This window comes from Leuciscus leuciscus (assembly GCF_965113295.1).
Source record: "Leuciscus leuciscus genome assembly, chromosome: 15".
Lineage (NCBI taxonomy): Eukaryota > Metazoa > Chordata > Actinopteri > Cypriniformes > Leuciscidae > Leuciscus > Leuciscus leuciscus.
The window spans coordinates 9009349-9036817 of NC_138739.1; the positions used below are offsets into that span (position 1 = coordinate 9009349).

The following is a 27469-nucleotide window of genomic DNA, read 5'->3' on the forward strand; positions in this document are numbered from 1 at the left end:
TTCAAGTACACTAGTGTTTTTTTTTTCTTCTGTAATTCACCCGAAAATGAAAATTCATTTAATCGCCTTCATGTCGTTTCAAACCCGTAGGCTAATAACTTCTGAGGAATCTTTATGTAGTTATTTATGTACAACTTTAGAGATCTCGTCAGGTTCGCTGCCATCGGTCATCATCGGGGTACCTTACAAAAACTTGTACAAAGCTATTGACCTTCTGTAGCCCCGCCCCCTTTGAGCTCTGCACTTGTTCTGTCTCCCGGTTTGTATTTCCACAGCATGAAGGTAAGATCTTACAAATTTATGAATGAACAGTTCATTTTTCCCGGTCTACTGACATTAAAGACATTTGCTTCAAACATTACAATGCTCAAGATAACTTTCATTAACTCCACCAGCTTATTACTCTTCGACGGCAATGCCATATAAATATACAGAGCTACGCAAAGAACGGAAGTTCAATAGAATTACTTCAGATGTCTTGTAATACAGCACACAAGCCAATATATTATACTTTTTTTTTTTGGAACTTGACGTCCGTTGTCGTGTGGAAATCAACTTGTGAAGTTCCTTCTAAATTCTATTTTTCTTTTCCTCACAGAAAACCAGTGCAGTTTGGAATAACATGTGGTAGATTTAAACGACATATTTCATGTTTTGGGGTGAACTATTGCTTCAACAGTGCAATAAACAATTTTCAAACAACGTTTTAAACTCTAAAATATCCTACTGATTGTTTGACACATTCGATTTAAATAAATACTAATGATTAGCTCCTGCACTGGAAAATGTCCCATTTACAACTTGCATTTTAAAGCACTTTAGTTAGTTTAGTCCGTCTGAATTTAGTAATGCAGATAAAGAAAAACGTCATACACGCCAAAAGACATCACATTTTATACAGCAGATGTTTCGAAAAAGCTTGAAAATGTTTAGTGCCTTCATAGTCTTTAATGCGATGCTGCCTTCCCATGCCGTTTTGCTGATTGTTTCCCGGGATTAAAGGTGAGTATCTTCCTCTTGGTTGTCTTCCTCATCTTTCCCGGGCTTGTTGACGAGCACCTGCCAACCGCTCCCGCCGTCCGCGCCCGCCGTCACCCCATTGGCGCTGAGTTTCTTCTCCTGCATCTCTGATTGGCTGTCGCTGGTCACGTCCAGTGTGGGGTTGTCATGGCAACCGTTCTCCACAAAGTGGAGCTCCTCGCCTCGCGACTTGATGAGGCACGGAGGAGACAAACATAAAAACAAGATAAATAATCAATCAATGTAAACCTAAACCGTCACTCAGAGAATGTTGAGGTTAGTAATTAGCATTCGAGATCCATTATTAATTGCGCTCAAGCTCCATGTTGACAGTGTGTGTGCCATAATCTCGATTACCACAGAACATTTTCAAGGACCCTTTTCACAGACTGTGTGGTGACGCGCGTTTTAACGGTCATCAACATCGTAAATCCTGAAAAGTATTTTAAATTGTCTTTTTTTTTTAATTATGTACATTTATAACACTACACTTAGTAACATACTACATTTGCATCAAATTACAACGTTTTTAGTTAACGCTGTTAATATAAATATTCATGGTCATATTAACTCATATGTAAAATAAAACAACATAAAATATAACAATATATAAAATAGAAGGACACAATTAAATAAATATGTGAAATAGTTTAAGATATGACGTTGTAAAAAATAAATAAATCAATAAAGTGCACAAAATGTAAAATAAAAATAAATATTAAAATAAAACACATCTCAATATAATATAGTAGACAAAAAAAAAAAAAAAAAACTACATTTACATTTAGTCATTTAGCAGACGCTTTTTTCCAAAGCGACTTACAAATTGGGACTAAATTAAGCAAGTCATCGTGAAGAGGCAAAAAACAACGCAAGAAGTGCTCAAAATACGAAGTTCAGGCATTATTCAGAGTAGCATAAGCCCGATAAGCGAGAATTTACAGAAAAAAAAAAAAAAAAAAAAAAAATATATATAGTTTTTTTTTCTAAACGAGGTAGTTCGTAAAATGGTGTAGTAAATCAATAATAATATAGTAAAATGTTAGCATAATTAGCATAATAATGACAGTATTTGTGACAATCTCGATTACCACAGAACATTTTGACGCGTGAACAACATCAACATCGTAAATCCTGCAAAGTTTTTAATATTTTAATTTGTTTTAATTATGTACATTTATAACACTACACTTTGTATTATATTACTTTTGCATCAAACTAGCAGCTGTGAGGGTATTTCTAATACAGCGGCTGTGGGAGTGACGGTAAAATTGACATCTTTTTCTCTTCTGACTGCCATTATCAACCTCTCTATTTTTTTCTTTTGCTATTTGAGCAAATGGGAACATAAGTTTTTTTTTTTTTATGTATTCTCTCATTCACAGCTATACAAGTTTACCCAACTATGACAACTTTTGAGAAACCCGTAAATGTGAAAATGTCTATTGTCGATTTGACCTACCGTGTTCTTGAGTTTGGGTAAACGGCGCTGCCAGCAGATATAGATGATTCCAGACGCAATAATGAGCACACACACCGATCCGATGATCACTAGAACAACAAACAGCTTCCCGTAGTCGCTGCGGGTCTGACTGGGCCTCGAGTGGCACGTGTTTACGGTGGAATAATTCTGGATTCCAATCTGAGGAAATTAATTTGAGTTATTTATTATGCATATTATTCATGCTACTTAAATCGTTCACAGCTTTCAATGTATTAATTAAATGGAATATTATTATTATTTGCTGCATTTCAGTCCCACCTCATATAGACCTCTTCTGATTTCCCCCAGCATTGACAGGACGTCTTTTGGGGCTATGATTGCTTCACATAATGAACAGAAAATGAGACGAAAAAAATTATAGAATGTTGTTTATCAATGAAGAATTGTTGAATCAAAAGAGGAAAATAAAGTAAAAGTTTACAAAGACAATTTAGTGAACCCTGAAGAGTTTTTGCACTGTGACATTATACTTTCATGACAATTAAGCACATTTACCCCCACATTTTCCGTATAGCTATCCATTATTGTAATGTGATATTCTACCTGAATCCATTTTTTAAATAATTTAGCATAAATTACAACAAACACTACCATGTCATATAAATACTAAATTGAAATAATTTTCTTTAATACAAAATGTCAATTGAGTGCTTCACTGTTATAAAAAAAGCTGCTGAAAATGTCACAATGCAAAACATCTTAATGGTACTTAAACGGGCCTTATTGTCTGTGTGCAAAATATAATCTCTCGTGTTATTCTTTTGATTTTGTGACGTAATTCGACCTTTGTCAGGCTTTGTAAGATATGACATCTAATTAATGCTCTGAACAGAGATGTGTGAGATAATACATGCTATTTTTATCCTTTATATAGAGCATGAAATTAAAAGCTTACAAATTATTAACACATCTAAACCATAAACATGACATTATATGTAACCACAGAGGCCCTAAGTGTGTGTGTGTGTGTGTGTGTGTGTGTGTGTGTGTGTGTGTGTGTGTGTGTGTGTGTGTGTGTGTGAGAGAGAGAGAGTGTGTGTGTGTGTGTGTGTGTGTGTGTGTGTGTGTGTGTGTGTGTGTGTGTGTGTGTGTGTGTGTGTGTGTGTGTGTGTGTGTGTGTGTGTGTGTGTGTTACCCTGCTCGCTGGCCAAAGCCATCAGAAGCTGGTGGTCCTGTTGTGTGGGTTTGCTGAGGAAAATGAGCCAGGATCCTTGTGGGATGTTCATCTTTCTGGAGAAAGTGTTTTCCAGCATCTCCAGAAGTCTGTCGCCACTCTCCATACGAAACTCGTCCTGCGAGAGACACACAAGGAATACAATGGAAAAACAGAGTCATACAGTGATGTAAAAATCTTTACTTTTTCACCTTAAAAACCCTTCATCTCATTCAATCTCATGCTGAATATTCACTCAATATTCACTCAATGCTTTCTCTAAATAAATGCTTACAAAAACATATACCCTAGGAGAGGAGAGAAAAGAGGAAAAATAGCATGAAGAAATACTAATCAAAAATCTAATAAATATGTGAAATACTTATGTTGCAAAAAGAAATAAATGCAATAAAATGGGAGCATAAATGTGCTCAAAATTTAAAATAAAAAATACATTAAAATAAAACACATCAATATAATATATTGGACACATACAAAAAACAACAACTAAATGAGGTACATCATAAAATGGTGTAATAAATCAATAATAATACAGTATAATGTTATCATAATTCAGGCATGAATTGTATTTATTTAAATGACAGATTTACAGAAATACACCTTGAAATGTAATATAGCTGACATAAAATACATTTTATTTTTTGTCAGCTATTTTACATTTTTAAGGTGTATTTTCTGACATTTTTCATGCATTTTTTTCATTATAAAATTATACGATTTTATATATATTTTAATATTTTCATATATGAAATACTTTAGGACATTATACAATGTTCTAAGGCACATAAATGTACACAAAATGTATGTAAATGAAATATATCTAAATGTAATATAGTGGACAAAGTAAAAACACTAAATGATTAAGTAAATCATAAAATGGTGTAATCAATAAATACAAAATAGAGTAATTGTAAAGTAAATTGTATTTTTGTAAAAAAAAAATTAAAAAACTTATTGATGATATAATTGAAGTGAAAAGTGACATAAAATATGACTTGAGATGAAATATGAGGGCAAATCATGCTCTGTTTCTCCAGTCTCCGAATCAGGAGCTTCCAGACAGACAGATAACCAGTGACCCACCAAAAAAAAACTGGTTTGCTTTGTTACTGAGACTCGGTAACAGACTTCCTCCAGTCAGAAACAGACACACATCAGACAGGCTGCAGAAATCAGAATCAGGTTGTTTTTTTCAGGCCATTCACAGCAAGCGCTGAGTCATTCAGACGGAGAGAGACTCCGTGTGCTCTCGCCCTGTGGGCTGTATTGGTTTCTGATCAATGGCTCTGCAGTGCTGCTCGGGTTCAAGCACTCCATCGCTGGAGACGTCGAGGGTTTAGCACACAGCTGTCAGGGAGCCAGTGGGGGGAAAGTTCTTTGCGATCATGCTGCAATTACGTGCCACTAGAGCGTTACCGTGGCAACAGACAACTGGCCTCTTCTACACTGGCGAGACTGTGTATGTGCCAGTGATGTGTGTGTTAAGAAAGATGTAAAAGAAAGGAACATCACACAATCTTTTTAGACAGCAATAAGATACAATGGAGAGCAAAAGGATTAAAGCATAATGCGGCCACGATTTACTAAAGCAAGGGCACGAATTAGCACAACGCAGCCACGATTTACTTAAACGAGGAAACGCATTAGCACAACGCGGCCACGATTTACTAAAGCAAGGGCACGAATTAGCACAACGCAGCCACGATTTACTAAAACGAGGAAACACATTAGCACAACACGGCCACAATTTACTAAATCGAGGAAACGCATTAGCACAACGGGCCACGATTTATTAAAACGAGGAAACGCATTAGCACAACGGGCCACGATTTATTAAAACGAGGAAACGCATTAGCACAACGCGGCCACGATTTATTAAAACGAGGAAACGCATTAGCACAACGGGCTACGATTTATTAAAACGAGGAAACGCATTAGCACAACGGGCCACGATTTATTAAAACGAGGAAACGCATTAGCACAACGGGCCACGATTTATTAAAACGAGGAAACGCATTAGCACAACGCGGCCACGATTTATTAAAACGAGGAAACGCATTAGCACAACGCGGCCACGATTTATTAAAACGAGGAAACGCATTGGCACAACGCGGCCACGATTTATTAAAACGAGGAAACGCATTAGCACAACGCGGCCACAATTTATTAAAACGAGGAAACACATTGGCACAACGCGGCCACGATTTATTAAAACGAGGAAACGCATTAGCACAACGCGGCCACAATTTATTAAAACGAGGAAACGCATTAGCACAACGCGGCCACGATTGATTAAAACGAGGAAACGCATTAGCACAACGCGGCCACGATTTACTAAAACGAGGAAACGCATTAGCACAACGCGGCCACAATTTATTAAAACGAGGAAACGCATTAGCACAACGCGGCCACGATTGATTAAAACGAGGAAACGCATTAGCACAACGCGGCCACGATTTATTAAAACGAGGAAACGCATTAGCACAACGCGGCCACGATTTATTAAAACGAGGAAACGCATTAGCACAACGCGGCCACGATTTATTAAAACGAGGAAACGCATTAGCACAACGCGGCCACGATTTATTAAAACGAGGAAACGCATTGGCACAACGCGGCCACGATTTATTAAAACGAGGAAACGCATTGGCACAACGCGGCCACGATTTATTAAAACGAGGAAACGCATTGGCACAACGCGGCCACAATTTACTAAAACGAGGAAACGTATTAGCACAACACGGCCACGATTTATTAAAACGAGGAAACGCATTAGCACAACGCGGCCACAATTTACTAAAACGAGGAAACGCATTGGCACAACGCGGCCACAATTTACTAAAACGAGGAAACGCATTAGCACAACGCAGCCACAATTTACTAAAACGAGGAAACGCATTAGCACAACGCGGCCACGATTTACTAAAACGAGATAACGAATTAGTACAACATGGCCACAATTTACTAAAACGAGATAACGAATTAGCACAACGCGGCGGCCACAAACAAGGAAACAAATTAGCACAACGATTTACTAAAACGAGATAACGAATGACAACGCGGCCAAGATTTACTAATGGTTACGAATTAATAAGTCATGGTAATTAATACATAAAATGACTAAAACAAACAAAAAAATATATAAACTAAATAGGCATTAAAAAAACGAATACAAATGTCTAAAACAACAGAATTACTAAAACCTAAAATAGAATATATAAAAATAAAAATGTGTGTGTGTGTTTCGCAGCTCCGCTAACTAGTACATAAGATTAAGAATCACATTTTTCTTTGTTCTCCACTATAAAGGCCAGAGAGCGTGAGGATTGTGATAAAACGAATGAGCTCTGAGCTCCCAGCGTGTGTCATTGTTTGTGCTGAGCGTGGTTAGTGTGCAGTCAGCATGTTTCAGAGACGGAGAGCATTTCTGCTGCAGTACGTGAAGCGAGAGTCTGAACAGAACACACACCTTCATGAAGAGCGATTACATCAAATCGTGACTGGATTTTTATGAAGAAAGGGTGACTTGTTTTGTTCATGCAAGAACAATGCATGGTGCATTGGGTTAAGGTTAGCAAGTGTTTTCTGGGTGGATTTTTGTAACAAAAAATTACTTGCACAGTCAAAGTTGTCCATCATGTTGGGTTTTTGTAAAAATAAAAAAAATGACTTAAACAGTCAAAGTTGTCCATCATGTTGGGTTTTTGTAACAAAATATGACTTACACAGTCAAAGATGTCCGTCATGTTGGGTTTTTGTAACAAAAAATGACTTAAACAGTCAAAGTTGTCCGTCATGTTGGGTTTTTGTAACAAAAAATGACAAACAGTCAAAGTTGTCCGTCATGTTGGGTTTTTGTAACAAAAAATGACTTAAACAGTCAAAGTTGTCCGTCATGTTGGGTTCATGTTGGGTTTTTGGGTCAAAGTTGTCCGTCATGTTGGGTTTTTGTAACAAAAAATGACTTAAACAGTCAAAGTTGTCCGTCATGTTGGGTTTTTGTAACAAAAAATGACTTAAACAGTCAAAGTTGTCCGTCATGTTGGGTTCATGTTGGGTTTTTGGGTCAAAGTTGTCCGTCATGTTGGGTTTTTGTAACAAAAAATGACTTAAACAGTCAAAGTTGTCCGTCATATTGGGTTCATGTTGGGTTTTTGTAAAAAAATATGACTCACACAGTCAAAGTTGTCCGTCATGGTGGGTTTTTGTAACAAAATATGACTTACACAGTCAAAGTTGTCCGTCATGTTGGGTTTTTGTAACAAAATATGACTTACACAGTCAAAGTTGTCCGTCATGTTGGGTTTTTGTAACAAAAAATTACTTAAACAGTCAAAGTTGTCCGTCATGTTGGGTTTTTGTAACAAAATATGACTTACACAGTCAAAGTTGTCCGTCATGTTGGGTTTTTGTAACAAAATATGACTTAAACAGTCAAAGTTGTCTGTCATGTTGGGTTTTTGTAACAAAATATGACTTACACAGTCAAAGTTGTCCGTCATGTTGGGTTCATGTTGGGTTTTTGTAACAAAATATGACTCACACAGTCAAAGTTGTCCGTCATGTTGGGTTTTTGTAACAAAAAATTACTTACACAGTCAAAGTTGTCCGTCATGTTGAGTATAACGTAGCCCTTTCCTGCGAGGTTGCTCCAGTCGACACAAATCACCTGCACAGAATGAGAAAAGAGGGTGTTTTGGTCTAACAGCCACTTTATTTCACTGAATTGTTGTGGTTTGTCGAAACGCTCACTGACAACCTGCATGCTGCCTGGAGAACAAATCTATAAACACATTACTCTTCCTAGCATTCAGATAAATCAATCGTGAAATCATTTCCATCAAGACATGACATAATTCATCCAAACAAACAACTGAGGATTTTATACCAAGAACCACCTGTTGTTTTGTCAAGGTATTTTTTTTTTTTTTTTTTACAAAGTTATAATGGAAAAAGACACATTAAAATGAGGTACTTCTTGTTATTGTTAACTAAAATGAAAAGTTAATTTGGTAATTAAAATAAAGCTGAAATAAAATAAAATAAATATTAAATTAAAGAAAAACATGAATTAAGTTTGAGTTAAAGTTCAAAAAATTACTATTACTAAAACTTAAATACAAATAAATAAAGCTAAATAGAAATATAAAAAACTAAAAAAGCACAAAATTATTCAAACTTAAGAATTATAACATTGCTCCTTACAAGAGGCCTTTCTTAATGTCATGCTGTTTATGATTTTGCTTTCGTTCTACAAAAACAAAGAAACAATGTTATATTTATGTATTATAATGATAATATCAGATTTTTTTTACTATTTATGTATTTTTAATTAGATATATTATTAAAATACATTTATATTTAATACTGTATATTTATGTTTTATATATTTATTATTAAAAAAAATATTTTATTTAGTCACATACAAATACATTACAAATATTTTTTAAATGATTATATTTTTATTTTTGAACAGAGTATCTACACCTGAATTCTGAAGGTCTTGAGCTGTTTTCTCTGCTTCAAACATTGTGTTTGAATATTTTATACAAGACGATGACTCTTTGAATTGCTTCGAACTAAATTAGCGCTCAATTAATGTGTATCTTGTCATTGAGTACCTGCTCGGCCTCCTGGGACAGCTCTGAGTCGTGGAGCTCCGTTTCGGCAAGATATTCGGTGCCGGCGTGCCGAAGCTCCGCCCCCTCCTCGTCCGCCGTCGTGGTAAGCTCCGCCCCCTGCCAGGCAGATTCAGTGAAGACCAACGGTGGCAGATCTGAAGCGGGGGAGGACGAGGGTCCGGTCGTGAGGTACCGCCAGTCAGACTCTTCCTCCTCGTCCGGTTCAGTGGGGAAAACCACCAACTCTTCCTCATCCTCCTCTTCCTCAGAATCGTCCCGGTGTAGAACGTCAGGCTGCAGGGGCTCCCGGCTGGGCAGGGGCCCGATTTCTGGAGCGGTGGGTGCTTGCGTGACTTTACGGCCCCTCTCGCCATCAAACGGGTCCTGGGACGGCAGCCGTTTGTCAGGCCCGGCTGTGGCCTCTTCTCGGTTCTGACGAGCCAGTCCAAGGGAAGGGGGCGTGGCCGTGGCTGTGGAGGGGGCGTGGCCTTCAGCACCTGCTCTTGATGGGCCGGGGGAGGGGTGGAGGGGGAAACCACTAGATTCGGAATCACTCTCCCATTGCTCCGGGTCCACGGGCTCAGCCGTAGGGAGGAAGAGCAAAGAAGAGGAGTTGGTCTCACTGGGCTTTTCGCTCAGAGAAAGTGGTGAAGATGGCGGTTCTGGAGATGAAGGGCTGTAATCTGATAGAAAGAGAGCAAACGTGTCAGAAACATAAATCAAAACACACCACAGAAGTGATTTCTGACATCACCGAGCCATGTATATACTCTGTATGTGTAGTATTACATTACGTTATGCCACAGAATAGTTGGTTGTAGTATAAGCAGAGTGGAATTTTGTACAGTACAGTATAACGCAAGTATAGTAAGCATAGTATTAAAGAGCTTTTTACGACTTTTTTAGATTTTATGTTTTAGTGTCTGATAGCCCATATTATAATAATATTAAATATCAAAATGCAAATTTTAAGTGCTTTATTTATAAATAATATAAAACATTTCCATTGTTGATAATTATGCCATTATATTGATGCAATGTTGTTTTGTGATTTAAATGGTTGCAAATTTATTTTCATATTTGTTTTTGCTTATGTCTACACAAGAATTTATAGGCTGTTTATCCATAGATATTACAAACCAATTAGTTTAAAAGTGTGAATATCGGTAAAAATATCCAGTAGCTCCTCGCTGCAGTACAAGATATCCAGGGGTCGGAGTTAGATCTAGATCCAGGGGGCGGAGCTGGATCAGACCCAGGGGGTGGAGTTAGATCTATATCCAGGGGGCGGGGTTGGATCCAGATCCAGGGGGCGGAGCTGGATCCAGACCCAGGGGGCGGTGTTAGATCTAGATCCAGGGGGCGGAGCTGGATCCAGACCCAGGGGGCGGTGTTAGATCTAGATCCAGGGGGCGGAGTTAGATCTAGATCCAGGGGGTGGAGCTGGATCAGACAAAGGGGGTTGAGTTAGAGCTAGATCCAGGGGGCGGAGCTGGATCAGACAAATGGGGTGGAGTTAGAGCTAGATCCAGGGGGCGGAGTTAGAGCTAGATCCAGGGGGCGGAGTTATATCTAGATCCAGGGGGTGGAGTTGGATCTAGATCCAGGGGGCGGAGATAAATCTTGATCCAGGGGGCAAAATTGGATCTCCTCCCACTGCATTTTGATTGGAGTTTTGCAACAAGACATGTCACACTTACTCATGTTGTTGCTCTTGCATTCTTCTGATGGAAAAACAAACTTGCTGAAAACAATTATTTATTTATTTGTTAACTTTTAAATGGTTAGTTACAAACACTGTAGTTTGTACATTGTGTGAATGTGCACTTATAAGTACGTACAGTGGTGGGCAATAAGCAAGTGTTTTATTATAATATTTTCATTTGGAGAAACTTTTACTTTTACTCCAAAACATTATAACATAAAAAAAAATGTAAAAAAATGTTTAGTTCCTTGTTGCATGTAAGATCAAATCTTTCTTAAAAAGAAGATTATTCTTTGATTGGCTGATCCTTTACCCCTCTCAATAGTCCACATGCACTTTGACTTCAAATACTTAAGTATATTAATAAGTAGGCACTTTTACTGGAGTAATATAAAATCAAGTTCTCTTTCTACTTGAAGTAGAAAATGTATGTGCTTTTCCCTCCACTGATTATGCATATTATTATAAAACTGTATGAGACTAAGTATAGCAGCACAGTCAGGTTGTCTTCTGTAATTTTATACTTAGAAATGACATCACAAGGGCATCTGACTTAATTTACATAACATAATAAGAGCATCTCACTTACTTAAATGCATGCAAAATGCATTACCAGCACAATGAAATAGAAAAAAAAACAGGTAAAACAGACACTGAATACAGTAGGAACACTATTGAACGTGAAACATAAGGAAAAGCACATCGTCTAGCCGGAATAACAGACCAACATTAGATGGAAACCATTCAAAATTAGAACTTACACATAGAATTAAACGATAAATCACTAATTTCATGCACACAACACACTCAAATGTTGCAACTTTTAAAAACTTTTTAAAATTGCGGGCTGCAACTTCACAAATATGCTGAGTATAAAAAGTGGGAGGAGTTGGATCTGGACCCAACCTCGTTCCCCGGATCTCGTGTTCTGCAGTGAGGACCATCTCTAAATATCAGTCCATCTCAAGCGGGACACGGTATAGTCAAAGATGCCAAAGTCTTGTATTTGTATAAAGTGTGCTATATCATAGCATATAAAAGCATGTTATAGTATTGCACAGCATAAACAGCTTAGGATGGTTTATTGTATAGTCCAGGATTAAGAAAATGTAGTTTTCACAGTATAGTACAGCAGGATGTGGTGTAGTAAGATCTGATGGGAGTTATTCATCTTTAGTTTGTGGAGAACAGCAGATTTGAGCAGCTGCACTGCAGCACTGCACCTGCGTCTGGCACAACACACACATCAGGGACCCGAGAGCTCTTGATCGCAGCCTGATTATTCATGAGACACACACACACTGAGACACACTGTAATGAGGAGAGCTTTTGTCTAGTGTCAGCGGGTGAGAGACCATATATCTAGACTTTTTCAGGGAAATGATCATAACTGGATGTAATAAAAAAAGCAGTGTACCAGAGACTGTGTGGCAAGCTTTGGCGCACTCCTCCAGCGACAAGAAGTTATTGAGGTTCTCTTTGCAGCCACCGAATACGAAGTTTTCACACTTCATGGTGACGGGGTTAAAGTGCCAGCGAGGGTACGACGCACGACATGGTCCAACCTTCCTGGGCATCAGACAGCGCTCTGAAAGCCAAAACATAAATGAGATACGCCCACTGAAAACTTCTGAAAGCGTACAAGAATGCTTTTTAACAACAACAGATTCAGAGTTTCTCAAAGTCAGTCCCCCTGTACCGAACTGCTATTGGCTTGGGATGAAAAGCAGCAGGTGACTGAAGGGCTTCACACTAATTAAAGACACCTGGATGTGTGAAAACGGACAAGACGGCTGAGAAACGCCTGTGAGAGTGTAGACAAAAAGAGCACAAAACCACAGGAACAGACACACAGACAGATAGATAGACAAGCAGAAAAGTTGGTGATAGATAGATAGATAGATATATAGATAGATAGATAGATAGATAGATAGATAGATAGATAGATAGATAATTATGCAGTGTTTGTAGATAGATAGATAGATAGATACTGTAGATAGATAGATAGACAAGCAGAGAAGTTGGTGATAGATAGATAGATAGATACTGTAGATAGATAGATAGACAAGCAGAGAAGTTGGTGATAGATAGATAGATAGATACTGTAGATAGATAGATAGATAGATAGATAGACAAGCAGAAAAGTTGGTGATAGATAGATAGATAGATAGATAGATAGATAGATAGATAGATAGATAGATAGATAGATAGATAGATAGATAGGTAGATAGATCGAGATATAGACAAAAATAGATAGATAGATCGATAGATAGAAAGATACACAGACAGACAGATAGATAGATAGATAGATAGATAGATAGATAGATACTGTAGATAGATAGATAGATAGATAGATAGATAGATAGATAGATAGATAGACAAGCAGAAAAGTTGGTGATAGATAGATAGATAGATAGATAGATAGATAGATAGATAGATAGATAGATAGATAGATAGATAGATAGATAGATAGATAGATAATTATGCAGTGTTTGTAGATAGATAGATAGATAGATACTGTAGATAGATAGATAGATAGATAGATAGATAGATAGACAAGCAGAGAAGTTGGTGATAGATAGATAGATAGATAGATAGATAGATAGATAGATAATTATGCAGTGTTTGTAGATAGATAGATAGATAGATACTGTAGATAGATAGATAGATAGATAGATAGATAGACAAGCAGAGAAGTTGGTGATAGATAGATAGATAGATAGATAGATAGATAGATAGACAAGCAGAAAAGTTGGTGATAGATAGATAGATAGATAGATAGATAGATAGATAGATAGATAGATAGATAGATAGATAGATAGATAGGTAGATAGGTAGATAGATCGAGATATAGACAAAAATAGATAGATAGATCGATAGATAGAAAGATACACAGACAGACAGACAGATAGATAGATAGATAGATAGATAGATAGATAGATAGATACTGTAGATAGATAGATAGATAGATAGATAGATAGATAGATAGATAGATAGATAGATAGATAGATAGATAGACAAGCAGAAAAGTTGGTGATAGATAGATAGATAGATAGATAGATAGATAGATAGATAGACAAGCAGAAAAGTTGGTGATAGATAGATAGATAGATAGATAGATAGATAGATAGATAGATAGATAGATAGATAGATAGATAGATAGATAGATACAGTGCCCTCCACAATTATTGACACCCCTGGTAAATATGATCAAAATTGGCTGTAAAAAATAAATCTGCATCGATTATCCTTGTGATCTTTCATTCAAAAAATTTGCAAAATTCTAACCTTTCATTGAAGTAAAATAATTGAAAGTGGGGGGGAAATCACATTATGAAATAAATGTTTTTCTCCAAAACACGTTGGCCACAATTATTGCCACCCTTTTATTAAATACTTTTTGCAATCTCCTTTTGACAAGAGTCTTCTTCTATAATGCCTGATGAGTTTGGAGAATAACTGACAAGAGATCAGAGACCATTCCTCCATACAGAATCTCTCCAGATCCTTCAGATTCCCAGATCCATGTTGGTGCTTCTCCTCTTCAGTTCAGCCCACTCATCTTCAGTTCAGCCCACTCATCAGGTCAGGGAACTGGGACGGTCATGGCAGAAGCTTCATTTTGTGCTCCGCAACAAATTTTTGTTTTGATTTTGATGTTTGTTTTGGATCGTTGTCCTGATGGAAGATCCAACCACGGCCCATTATACGATTTCTAGCAGAAGGCATCAGGTTTTGTTTTTTTATCTGTTGATATTTGATAGAATCCACGATGCCATGTATCTGAACAAGAAGTCCAGGACCTCCAGCAGAAAAATATGCCCACAACATTAAAGATCCAATGGTATATTAAATTGTACACATGGGGTACTTTTTATCCTTGTGTTCACCAAACCCATCTAGTGTGTTTGCTGCCAAAAAGCAATTTTTTTAGTCTCATCTGACCACAGAACCCTGTGTTGTATGAAGTTCCAGTCGTGTCTGACCACTGAATATGCTGGAGTTTGTTTCTGGAGGAGCGAGGAGCATTTTTCTTGAAACCCTCCCAAACAACATGTGGGGATGTAGGGGTTGTTTGATAATTTTTTTTTTTACGCTTTCTGACCCTAAGACTCAACTAATCTCTGCAATTCTCCATCTGTGATCCTTGGAGAGTCTTTGGCCACTCAAACTTTCATCCTCGCCGTGCATTAAGACAGTATAGACACACGTCCTTTTCCTGGCAGATTCATAACATCTTTAGTTGATTATAACTTCTTAATTATTGCCCTGATGGTCAAAATGGGGATTTTCAATTCTTTAGCTATTGTCTTACAGTCACTTTCTATTTTGTGATGCTCAACAATCTTTTGCTACGCATCAGAACTGTATTCTGTGGTTTTACTCATTGTGATGGATGATTAAGGAGATTTGGCCTTTGTGTTTCCTCATATTTAAACTCCTGTGAAACAAGAAGTCATAGCTAGACAATTTCATGTTCCTAGTCACCCTGGTGTACTAAAAAAGGTAAATATTAATGGGAATATACTTCAGAGATATTTTACTCGTAAAAAATTCTAGGGGTGGCAATAATTGTGGCCAACGTGTTTTGGAGAAAAACATTTATTTCATAATGTGATTTCCCCCCACTTTCAATTCTTTTACTTCAATGAAAGGTTAGAATTTTGCAAATTTTTTGAATGAAAGATCACGAAGATAATCGATGCAGATTTATTTTTTACAGCCAATTTTGATCATATTTACCAGGGGTGTCAATAATTGTGGAGGGCACTGTAGATAGATAGATAGATAGACAAGCAGAAAAGTTGGTGATAGATAGATAGATAGATAGATAGATAGATAGATAGATAGATAGATAGATAGATAGATAGATAGATAGATAGATAGATAGATAGATAGACAAGCAGAAAAGTTGGTGATAGATAGATAGATAGATAGATAGATAGATAGATAGATAGATAGATAGATAGATAGATACTGTAGATAGATAGATAGATAGATAGATAGACAAGCAGAATAGTTGGTGATAGATAGATAGATAGATAGATAGATAGATAGATAGATAGATAGATAGATAGATAGATAGATAGACAAGCAGAAAAGTTGGTGATAGATAGATAGATCGAGATATAGACAAAAATAGATAGATAGATCGATAGATAGAAAGATACACAGACAGACAGACAGATAGATAGTCTGTCTATCCAAAACAGATAACCGACTGAGTTTCTCAGATGAGGAGTTGCACTGCGAGCACAGAGCCAGGTGAGGAAACACACCTGCAAGTGTCTTCACACACTCACACTCCGTCACGGTTCTGTCCACCTGTCTCTCCATATGGCGGATCAGTCGAGCCTGTCTGCAGTGTGACACTGTGTGTGTGTGTGTGTGTGTGTGTGTGTGTGTGCGTTCAGCAGTGGTTGAGTGTGACGGAGTCTTGTTCACGCTCAGATTTACTGCGGAAGGCACAGATTTAGTCATCTTCCATATGGACACACTGAATCGGTTTACTAAACATTTAAAAAAGAAAGTTTCTCTCAAGTTATTAAGCAGATAGTTCTGATTGGTCCATTCAGTGCATATACAGAGAGCAAATATTAGCCTTAAACGCTAGCATGTTCACCTGAGCTAATCTCACCGCCAAGCTTTGGTGCTGAGGCTGGTGGACAATAAAACACATGATTTGAGGAATGATTTGTGTCAGTAGCATGGGATGAGTTGCATGCCAAAGTTTTAAACTTGATTTGTTCAAATCACTAACCCTAATATGAGCATTTATAACAGTGATGTCTCACTTAGCATACAGCGCGAGTGTCCCAGCTGATATCCACCTGAGAAAATCTCAATTTCACACTCCTCACGGCAGAAAATCTTTGGACGACTCTGTCCTTCTCTCTGTCTTACACACACACACACACACACACACACCTGAAACGGGCCACTGCGGTGGAAGCAAGCTAGCAGGTGAACTAAAAATAAGACTGTTTTCGGGCACATTTATTCCCAGGCGTTGTGGAAAAAGTGGATATATTTTCTCTACTCACTACTGTGAAGCACTTCCACAACTGAAATATCAATGGAATTGTTAAAGCCAGAAAAACTAATCAACAAAAATAAGGTAAACATCAGGAGGGAGGGGAGGTGTCGAGGAAATGACGCACGATAATGTGTCCTAAAAGCTGTTATTCGCACCACTTTACACTCCTAACTGCCGTTTTGACAATCATTTTTGTGAGCTAAATAACTGTCTAGAGACTGAGTCATACCGAGAGACTGACACAATATGAATCCATCATCACAAAAAGACAAAAAAAAGTGCCTTTGTTGCACCATTTACAGGTGCAATATGTCATTTTTTGCACAACTAGTGGCAGAAAATGGAATTGCAAAAATAAAAACTTGTTAAACAAGTTTCAAACACTAGAAATGGGTAGTCCACCACAAACGCAAGGTATTGTTTGGATGAATGATCATTTAGTTACATCAAGCCACTCAAACAAAAAGACTGCAGTTACATTTGGTGATGCTAGTACAGCAGAAATTACATACTAGACCCAGGATTATTTTCTAATCCAAAATATACATTTTTGCCAATTTTAAATATGTAGCTAAATATGCAACCAAATTTCATCCGGAATAGAATCAAGCAATTATTGTCAGAGCAAATATTTAGACCCCGAGTTGACATGACAAGCATGCGACTCATTTTCAGTCGTAAAATTGCAACCAAATGTCATTCATGTGTATATTTACACCTCTAGTTGACAAATGACGAGGACTTGACATATTTTTGATTGTAATAATGTGACCAAATTTCATTAGTAATAGAATCAAGTCAAATCATTGTTAGAGGGAATATTTAGACCCTCAGTTGACAAATGAGACTCATGACGTCAGATGAAAAAGGAAAGTCATATCTTTTGAGTCTTTGAAAGTTTATAAAAACAAACTTGATTAATTTGGAGTAACGTGCACTTATGAATCGTGTTTCGAATAACTGCTTCTACTCACCGTTCATGGCACCGCTGTCTTTGGTCTCGGCGTGAGCGTTCTTGCCATCCTCGCTGTCTTCAAACCCAGAGCTCTCCTGAGAACTCTCCATGAATCCGGGTTTACGATCCCTCGAGACCTCCTCATGCTCCTCAAAGCCTACGGGAACATCCAGAACCGGCCCGTGGGAGCGGAGAGGATTGGGGAGGAGCGCTGGACCGGCACTCAGAACCTCGGCACACACCAGAACCAGGAATACTGAACCTGAATGAAAGAAAAAGATTTAACTTCTCAGGTGCTCTTCACCTATCGGGCAAAAATGACCGAAATTAATTGTTTTATTTAAATGAAATTAATGTACTAAGTTTTAGTTCGATAATGTTTTTTATTTAATATTTTGTATTTGTAGGGGATTTTATGGTACTAAATTAATTTAGTACTATAATTTAATTAAATTGTATGTATAAATTATATTTACGCTGTATTTATATAATCCATTTATTCACTTTTTGAGCATAGACCAGAAAATTTAATTTCCAACTTAAACTGTCGTAAATCTCGAATGCTTTAGAGCACACACTTAAGTTTGATCTCTTTTCAAAGATGACACTTGGCAGATTATTGCTGAAGTGAAAAAAGTTTTAAAAAGTGAACTTAAAAAAAAGTTACAGAATTTTACGTTTATTGTTATGAAAAATGTGTAGAAATACCATTTAATTTTTATATTAAATATATATTTTCAAAAACAGAAAATCAAAATCAAAGCCATAAATCGAATCAAGTTGTTAAAAAATTTGAGCCTGATATCTAAAAAAATTAGCTTTCAGTAAGATTTTGTTAAGCTGCAGTACCAAAAGTTTCCACTAGATGAAATTCGTCTCCCATTAATTTCCAATGCGCTCAATTTTGACCACAAGGAGCACAAGTGTGACTATTTTTTACAGGACCATTTAACCTGTTCGAATCATGTCCATGATTTTTTATTTATTTTTTGTGTTCAAATAGCAAGAGTGCCAAAACATTTACGAAGTTTCATACCATTCCAATGAAGAAAAAACAACAACAAAAAAACAAATGTAAAAATTTTCGGTCAAAAATGACAAAGAGCACCAGAGGGTAAAATAGCTCACTTTATGGGCCTGGGCTGAGTGAATACACAAACAAACATGAAAGAACCAAACCAACTATTTAATAATCTACTTCACCACAAATGAATCTTTCTCAAACTGTGATGGTTTCAAGGGTGTATACCCATCAAACACTGACAGGAAACATCTCGAGTCCTGGCCTCAATGGGCTTCAACCACAGATGGCTTTGTATCATGGAAGCTTAGCATTGTCTCTAAAACCAGCCAGTCTTATCTTTCCTCGCCCTACCAGGTCACCACAGGATTAGCGCTGGTTTTAACACTGGGCAGCTAAAAAAGGCGACAACTGGCCTGAAATCTGCAACTACTCTTCCGTTGGAGCCAAGATGGAGTTTCAAAGCCAATTACACAGTTCTCTAAATCTGACACGGCTTTAGTTTTTATTCATGGAGCTGTTTAATGAAATATATTCTCTAGCGAGGCTTGGTTTAATTAAGGAGACCAGCAGGCTGATGTGAATCTGGTATTATATTTAGCAAGTGTGTGATTGTGCAGTAATTAACAGGGTGGAAAAACTGTGCACTTCCTGCTCCAATTTATTGAATAGATCAACTTCTGGAAACGTTCCAGTGGTTTTTAGAGACTCTGAAGACCCTGGACGTCCAGCAAACTTGAGCCATGCAATGCTGGGGAAACTTCCAAACCAGAAGGCTGTTGGAGAGCATAATCCCAAACAACCAAATGACATTTACTGAGTAAATGGGTTGATTATAAGCCAAAGACATGCTTTAGACCACTTTGGCCCTGTTTACACCTGGTATTAAGATGTGTTTTGGTCGATCGGATCGCAAGTAGACGAGGGAGACACATTCCCGTTTACACCTGATGTTTTATTTTGTCTCTTTTGTCCACTTTTAACCACTTCTGTCCTGATTTCTTCGAGGGGAGGGTCTATGGGCGGGTAAATGTATGGGCTTTTTCAGATCTTTCAATCTAATGGACAAAATAAGCTCACACAATATACATATGAACGCAACCAAAGACGACGGAAAAACATCCGGAGAGCATCAGCTTCATTTCTGCTCTGACAGACGCAAGACCAGCTGTGAGTGTGTGTTAGAAATCAGGAATGGTGAGAGAACATTGTGCTTGGTATGTTTTTCATCTTCAAACTAAACTTGGGTCTTCAGTCGACAAGGTTTAAATCCCGTCTGGCTAGAGCTCTTCCCATAATGTTTACACATTAGGTCAGTAGGCGGAGAGTAGACAGTCTTTTGTGGCTGTTCAAACAAATTCGGCCACATGAGCGTTTACACTATGAAAGCAATCCGGTCAAATGCGTTTTCGAATAGTTGACAAGCTTAAAACGTTTTAGACCCTGTTTACACCTGTATTTAGTATCGTCCACTTGTAATCCGATCAACCAAAACGCATCTTAATACCAGGTACAAACAAGGACTTTGTCCAAAAACATACTACATTTATTCCATTCAACTCGAAAAGTCTGAATATCCACTGTCCTACTTCTAAAAGAGAACAGAATGCCACTTGAAGTTTAATGTCCAACTTGAATACTCGTACACTTTCAGAATAAATGCTAGTAGGGCTGTAGTACTCGAGTCCGGACTCGACCACTTTTCTATGCTCTCGGACTTGTCTCGGACTCGGACTTGTCTCGGTCTCGGCCACTGGTCTTGCCAAATATGGTTTTTGGTCTCGACCGAGTCCAGGTGTCTTTATTATGATCGCCGTGATGTATGTGTGCTTACTGGGAACATAATAATATTGGAGGGAAAGTGAAACACTGGCCACCTAATAACTAGACGGGCATTTCGGCTCTTTTTCGTGAGCCGGCTCGTTTGACTCAGCTCACTGAAAAGAGATGGCTCTTTTGACTCATAAACGGCTCTTTAAAAAATAAATGTTTTAACTCGCTGAAAGTCCACCGCTAGTGCAACGTGAATATTCACATTTTGACTTGTCCATAACAACCCGAAAACTTGCCTGCTTGCCTTGCACATCAAATTAATGGGCAAAGTTTTTCGACTTTTTTTCTTACCTTCTTTTTTATTTTTTTTATGTGGATGTTATTGAGCTTGTAGAAGTTTAGCTCTTGCGTTCTTGTGAACATCTCGCTGAATGACATCTGAACAATATTTTTTTCAGGGAAGGCATAAACCAACCATAGGGGTACACTCTGTACTACTGGTCACTTCTTTTCTACTCTACTGTAAATCTGGAGTGAAGCTATATTGTCATTTATGGCGCTTTTCCACTGCATGGTACGGTACGGCTCGGTTCGGTACGGCACGCTTTGGCGCTTTTCCACTGCATGGTACGGTACGGCTCGGTTCGGTACGGCTCACTTATGGCGCATTTCCACTGCATGGTACGGTACGGTACGGCTCGCTTCGGCTCGCTTTAAATGGTACCACCTCTGTTGAGGTTCCAAGCGTACCGTACCGATACTAAAATGTGACGTGGAAACACTGCAGATCACTGATTGGTCAGACAGAATCATCACTACCAGCGTCATTGTATTTCCAACACAAGACACTAAACCCGCTAGATTTAAATAGCCAGTAGACAACAGCCAACGCTGTAGCGCCTGTTTTAAAAGTATTTGCTTCAAAAAAAATTTATAAACTTAAAAAAAAGAAATGGCTGAATCGTGGTCAGTGGACGAGGTGCAGACGTTCCTCTCGTTGGTTGCCGAGGAGCGGATGGGGAAACCCGGAATGAAAAATTCGCATTTAATATGATGATGTCATGGCAGTAGAGACGGCAACTATAACGATCAGTCCCACCCACTTTGAAGCGGTACTAACTGCAGTGGAAAAGCTACCGAGCTAAAGCGAACCGAACCGTGCCGTACCGAGCCGAACCACGCAGTGGAAAAGCGAAGCGAGCCGAACCGTTCCGTGCCGAGTCGAACCGTACCGAGCCGTACCATGCAGTGGAAAAGCGCCATTAGTTGCTCAAATGCTCAGTACTAGTACCTAGCAGTGGTAATATTAGTGGGTTGGTGTTTGTACCTTTTTGGACTTGGTCTTGTCTTGGACTCGACTAGTCCTGGTCTTGGACTTGTCTTGGTCTCGACAAAGGTGGTCTTGACTACAGCCCTAAATGCTTGTTAGACAAACACTTTGCTGCCATGCCATTTTATTTGCATTCAAATTAGCTGAAAACTTGATGCTGAATGCCTTTGGTCCTTGAGTGTCAAGTCCAATTTTCTTGACAAGTCCAATTAAGATTTCAGAGCTAAGATTATCAGTAAATAATGACTTAAATTTGTGTCTGATCTAAAAAAAATATATATATAATAAAATGTATCAAATGACTTAAAAAGAACAGAATGCACAAGCCATATGGACTACTTTCATTGCATGTTAATTTTTTGTCCTTTTTGGAGCTTGACGGTCAAGCAAAAGATGCTCTCCTTTTGTGCTCCATATTAAAAAGAAAGCCATACTTGTGTTGAACTAAAGAGGAATTATTTGTTACATTTTGGGGGGTGGGGGTGGAACTAATGGATTTCCCTCCATCTTTCTATTCTACTAAACAACTACCAATCATTACACCAGCCCAAAGGTGCAGTCGCATACACAGTCACCTTTTCTCTGTGGTGTATGTCCTTAGAAAGCATCAATGTCTCACTCCACTAGATCACATTAATTATGGTTGACGCAATCTTATTTTTCCTCAGTGGACTCCGGTTTCTGCAAGGCTACTTCTGACCTCGCTTCATCAGTGAATGAAAAATGTTAGTTTGCTGACGGCTAAAGCCAAGCACGTCTATCTCTGAGGAAGGTTCCTTGGCCTTTCTACCCCAGAGATGCTCTCAAAGTTCGGACACGCGTTAGATAGTACATTAATCATAAAAGCTAATACCTCGTTTATAGAGGCTCTGCGGCAATAAACCCTGTCTGGGATATTCACACTGGGGAGAGAGTTGGATAAACTGGATGAAACTCAAGAAGATAAAACATTTGTGAACCTGGACCACAAAACCAGTCACAAGTCGCATGGGTATATTTGTGGCAATAGCCAACAATTTATTGAATGGGTCAACATTATCGATTTTTCTTTTATGCCAAAAATCATTAGGATATTAAGTAAAGATCATGTTCCATGAAGATATTTTGTAAATTTCCTACTGTAAATGTATAAAACATTTATTTTTGTGAGTGAATGCATCAAAAGCTCGAACATAAATGAACAACTTTAAAGGCAATTTTCTTAATATTTAGATTTTTTTGCACCCTCAGATTCCAGATTTTCAAATAGTTGTATCTCAGCCAAATATTGTCCTATCATAACAAACATCAATGGAAAGCTTATTTATTCAGCTTTCAGATGCTGTATACATCTCAATTGCAAAAAAAAATTGACCCTTGTGACTGATTTTGTGATCCAGGGTCACATTTGTGCATTAGCTTGAAGAACAAAACAAGAGGAAATATCTCGCTAAAGATGTGAAATGTGCCTTGGACATGTTCTTGACACTGTGGTTTCATATGATAGCATGTCCAGTGCCCACCTGTTTTTGTCTGACTGATTTCAGAAGTCTTAATATAGTGCACATTCATCCGTTCAGACCAAGACGCCGGAATCCTTTGCCATTTGATACGAACACAAATCCGTCACATAGCAGCTATTGTACTAAATATACAGGCAGTTCAGCCAGCGCCAGTCTCAGACTCAGTGAAAGAGCCGAGGAAAACCTGAACACAGGATAAGATGATTCATAAATCCTCAATCCCACCAAATCTTGGCCCAATTTAAAGCATGAGGCACCTGGACTTCAGCAACACACTGAGAATTTTATACGGTTGCCAATTAATTCTCAGCCCCACGTCTTTCTAAAAGCTCCCCGTCCCTTTTCTTTTCTTCTCTTCTCGGATATGAAGGCGAGATAAATGCTGATGTCACCTGACCTGAATGTGTTTCTGGGCTGTGCCAGCTTGCATTGCAGCAGAGCCTGTGGGTGTAGGTGGCATCGAGCATTAGGACTCAGATTTATAGTCGTCAGACTGGCAGCTGCAGGTCTGCGGTTGCTGTTACTGCTAAAGAGAGCTCGAGTGGTGCCATAGTACTGAATGATTACCATATTTGTATACTACGGTATTTAAATTGCTCTCCGTTTGGTATCTGTCCAATTAAAGATGATATATCCATGGTATAAAAATGATACTGTTACTACAACTTAAATTAAATGGCAATACTAGGGATGCACTGATATGAACATTTTGGCTGATACCGATAATTCTTTATATTTGAAAACCGATATACTGGCTGATAAATCTAAATCCAAATTTTTATATAATTTTTGAGAGCCTGATTACAAAAACTAAAGTCTTACCATTAAATTCCATGACCTGCACATGTTGCACTTAACTGTATTTCCTTTTTTAAGTGATTTCAATCATATTTCAAGCAATTCAAAACCATCATGTTGAATAGTTCGCATCTTAAGTGTCTCAGCTGAAGGAAATAATCCATTATTTATCGGCTTTGATATATATCGCCAACATTTTCTTATCGGGCCGATAACAATAACATTAAAAATGAACACCGATACCGATACCGATATGGTGGCTGATGTATCGTGCATCCCTAGGCAATACTGTACTTTGACTATGACTTCAAATGTTTACTATATGGTACGGCAAGGTACTTCAAAGAATACCATGGTATTAGTTCAAAAAGCAGTGTATTACCATAGTAATACCACAAAAAAGGGAAATAAACTGATATATACCATGGATTGGGAGATTACTGTGGTATTTACATAGTACTCCAAGGAATTGCAAAAAACACAATGGCATTAACATGATACCACGACTATAACCTAAATTAAATGGCAATGCAGCATTTTGACATATTCCATGACATGAAATGTTTACTATATGGTACGCCAAGGTATTTCAGAGAATAAAGGCAATTGTATTACAACAGTAATACAACAAAAATGTGCAATACTTTGACAAATACCATGGTATTTACATGATACTCCAAGGAACTGCAAAAAACCCTATGGTGGCATGTCCAAAAATGCCACAGTATTCCATATATCATGGCAATGAAATCCATATACCATGATATTTACATGGTACACTGTAAAAGTTGTAAATGAAATATTATTGGAGTGTTTTACAAGAAAATACTATAGTATCTCAGTCTTTCTACTTCAGTTTTACATTTAATTCAATGTGTTACTTGCCATTTCTTTGTAATTGTGAAATTTACCAGCAGTTTCTGAGTTAAAATTGTTTCAAAGTAATCCCAGCACAGTTACTCTCCTGATTACTTCCATACGATTAAATATATGAAAGATTATCATATAAACCTTGTGATTACTCTCTCTACCACATATGTCCATAAAACACAATTATACCATGGAATTTACATGGTTCTCCAATGCACTTCTCAGAATACAAAGATATTAACCGTGTATGTTTAAAAAAATACACGGTAATATCACAATAGTTTAGAAAAGGGAGAGCAAAGACTCACAAATGCACAATCAGGACATGAACAAATGCCAGTGTGGAATGTGATGTTGAACATGGACTTGGATTAAGCCTGAGTCTGTGCTGCCCATTAGACTAAACAAACCTGACCTGTCCTTGTTGTGTCTGGTCATCGGTCTGTGTGGACAGCAGCACAGAGAGGCTTTTGACCAGCACAATCTGTCAGACGTGGCCTCATGGGCATGACAAGCCATCACACACCACTCACACACACTCACAGCATGCCAAAAACAATCAGTGTCCACAACAGCTGCAAAATGCTCTTTTCTCAGTTACATGATGAATCATGCTGAAAATCCTGACTGGACCTGAATACACCAGCTCGTCTCTGGATGGAGAGGAAAAGGGGTGTGTGCCGTAATCTGCACTACAGATCAATAACTCAAATATCTGAATCATTTGAGTGCCTGGACTTTTCATACAACATATTAGAGATGACAAGCACATAAAAAAATAAAATAAAAAAAATTCACAAATGATCATCTTAGAAAATAACAATGCCCTTTTCTCCACTCATCGTGACAATGAAAAGTCTTAGTGATGATGCAAATTGGTCTCAGACACAGCATTATAAATCAAACCTTGTGATTATCACATTATCAGACATTTTAGGTTTTTCAATGATTAAATCATGAAATGATCATCAGTAGGTTGACATTTTTAAAAACAAATATAAACATTCATATATAAAAATAGATTAACAATAATTATTATTATTTTATTAATAAAACTATTCATATTTTAAACTTTCAAATATTTTTCAAATATAAAATATTTTATTTCTACATGCAAACATTGATTCATTCCACACACACGCAATTTTTTGTTTAAATAAATAAATAAATAAAAACAACCCATTGAACTTACCAAACATGAGGCACTGAAAAGACATCTCTGCAGCTTTAAATGATCGCAGTGAGGAATGATCGCGTCAGTATTACAGTTCGTTCATATGTGCATCATACGTGACTTACTGACCTCAACGTGCGCGAGAAGAGACGCACTAACACAAAATACTCATCGCAATTAAAAACAAAAGGTCAGTCGATAGTCTCGCGCTTCATCTGCCTTTCTATCTGGACAAGCGTGATGCACTGTGCAAAAAATGCGAAGAAAGCTAGACGGTAGTTTTGTCTGCTGCTCCTCTGGCTCTTGCAGTCAATGAATTAGCAGAGATATATTGAGGATTTTGGAGGGTTTGATTCCTGCCTGGCGCAGTGACTGCAGGGATGCTGGGTCCTAAACACCGCCGGGGTTATTTATTTTAGCGACAGTACGAAACTAGATTTAAACGGCCAGCGATGGAATCCTGTCGTCGACCAATCAGAACGCTCTTATTATAATCAACGGTAACACTTTACAATAAGATTCATTAGTTAACATTATGAACTAACAATGAGCAATACATTGGTTTCTGTATTTGTTAATCTTTGTTTACGTTGGTTAATAAAAATACAGCTGTTCATTGTTAGTTCACAGTGCATTCACGTTAACAAGATCTTAAAGTATTAGTACATGTTGAAATTAACATTAACAAAGGTTAATAAATGCTGTATGTGTAGTTCATTATTATTTCATGTTAACTAATAAATCTTTTTGTTAAGTGTTACCTTTCTTTTTTTTCCAGAATTGCAAGTTTTTAATTACAAGACATCAGAATTGCAAGAAATAAAGACATAATTGCAAGGTAAAAACGGTTTTATATCTCACAATTCTGAGATTTACATGAGTTGCAAGACAGAACCTAAAAATTTCAAGAAATCAAGTCAGAATTGTGAGGTATAAACTCACAATTAAGAAAAAAAAGTCTGAATTTAGTTTATTTCTGATTTTT

General features: G+C 37.7%; 1 protein-coding gene across 2 annotated transcripts; it reads right to left on the reverse strand.

Annotated features, from left to right (window-relative positions):
- Window positions 1–542: 542 nt before the first annotated feature.
- podxl2 (podocalyxin-like 2) lies at window positions 543–27317 on the reverse strand. Of its 2 annotated transcripts, XM_082138626.1 has the most exons (9): window positions 26503–27317; window positions 18036–18278; window positions 12442–12612; window positions 9320–10002; window positions 8293–8367; window positions 3660–3816; window positions 2783–2844; window positions 2483–2662; window positions 543–1209 (listed from the first exon to the last, which is right to left on the reverse strand). In XM_082138626.1, exons 1-9 carry the CDS (start codon window positions 26525–26527, stop codon window positions 997–999), a joined length of 1809 nt encoding a protein of 602 aa, XP_081994752.1. In that variant the 5' UTR covers window positions 26528–27317; the 3' UTR covers window positions 543–996. The 2 variants fall into 2 exon arrangements, with proteins under 2 accessions (XP_081994752.1, XP_081994753.1); XM_082138627.1 differs by lacking the exon at window positions 12442–12612.
- Between the last annotated feature and the right edge of the window lie 152 nt (window positions 27318–27469).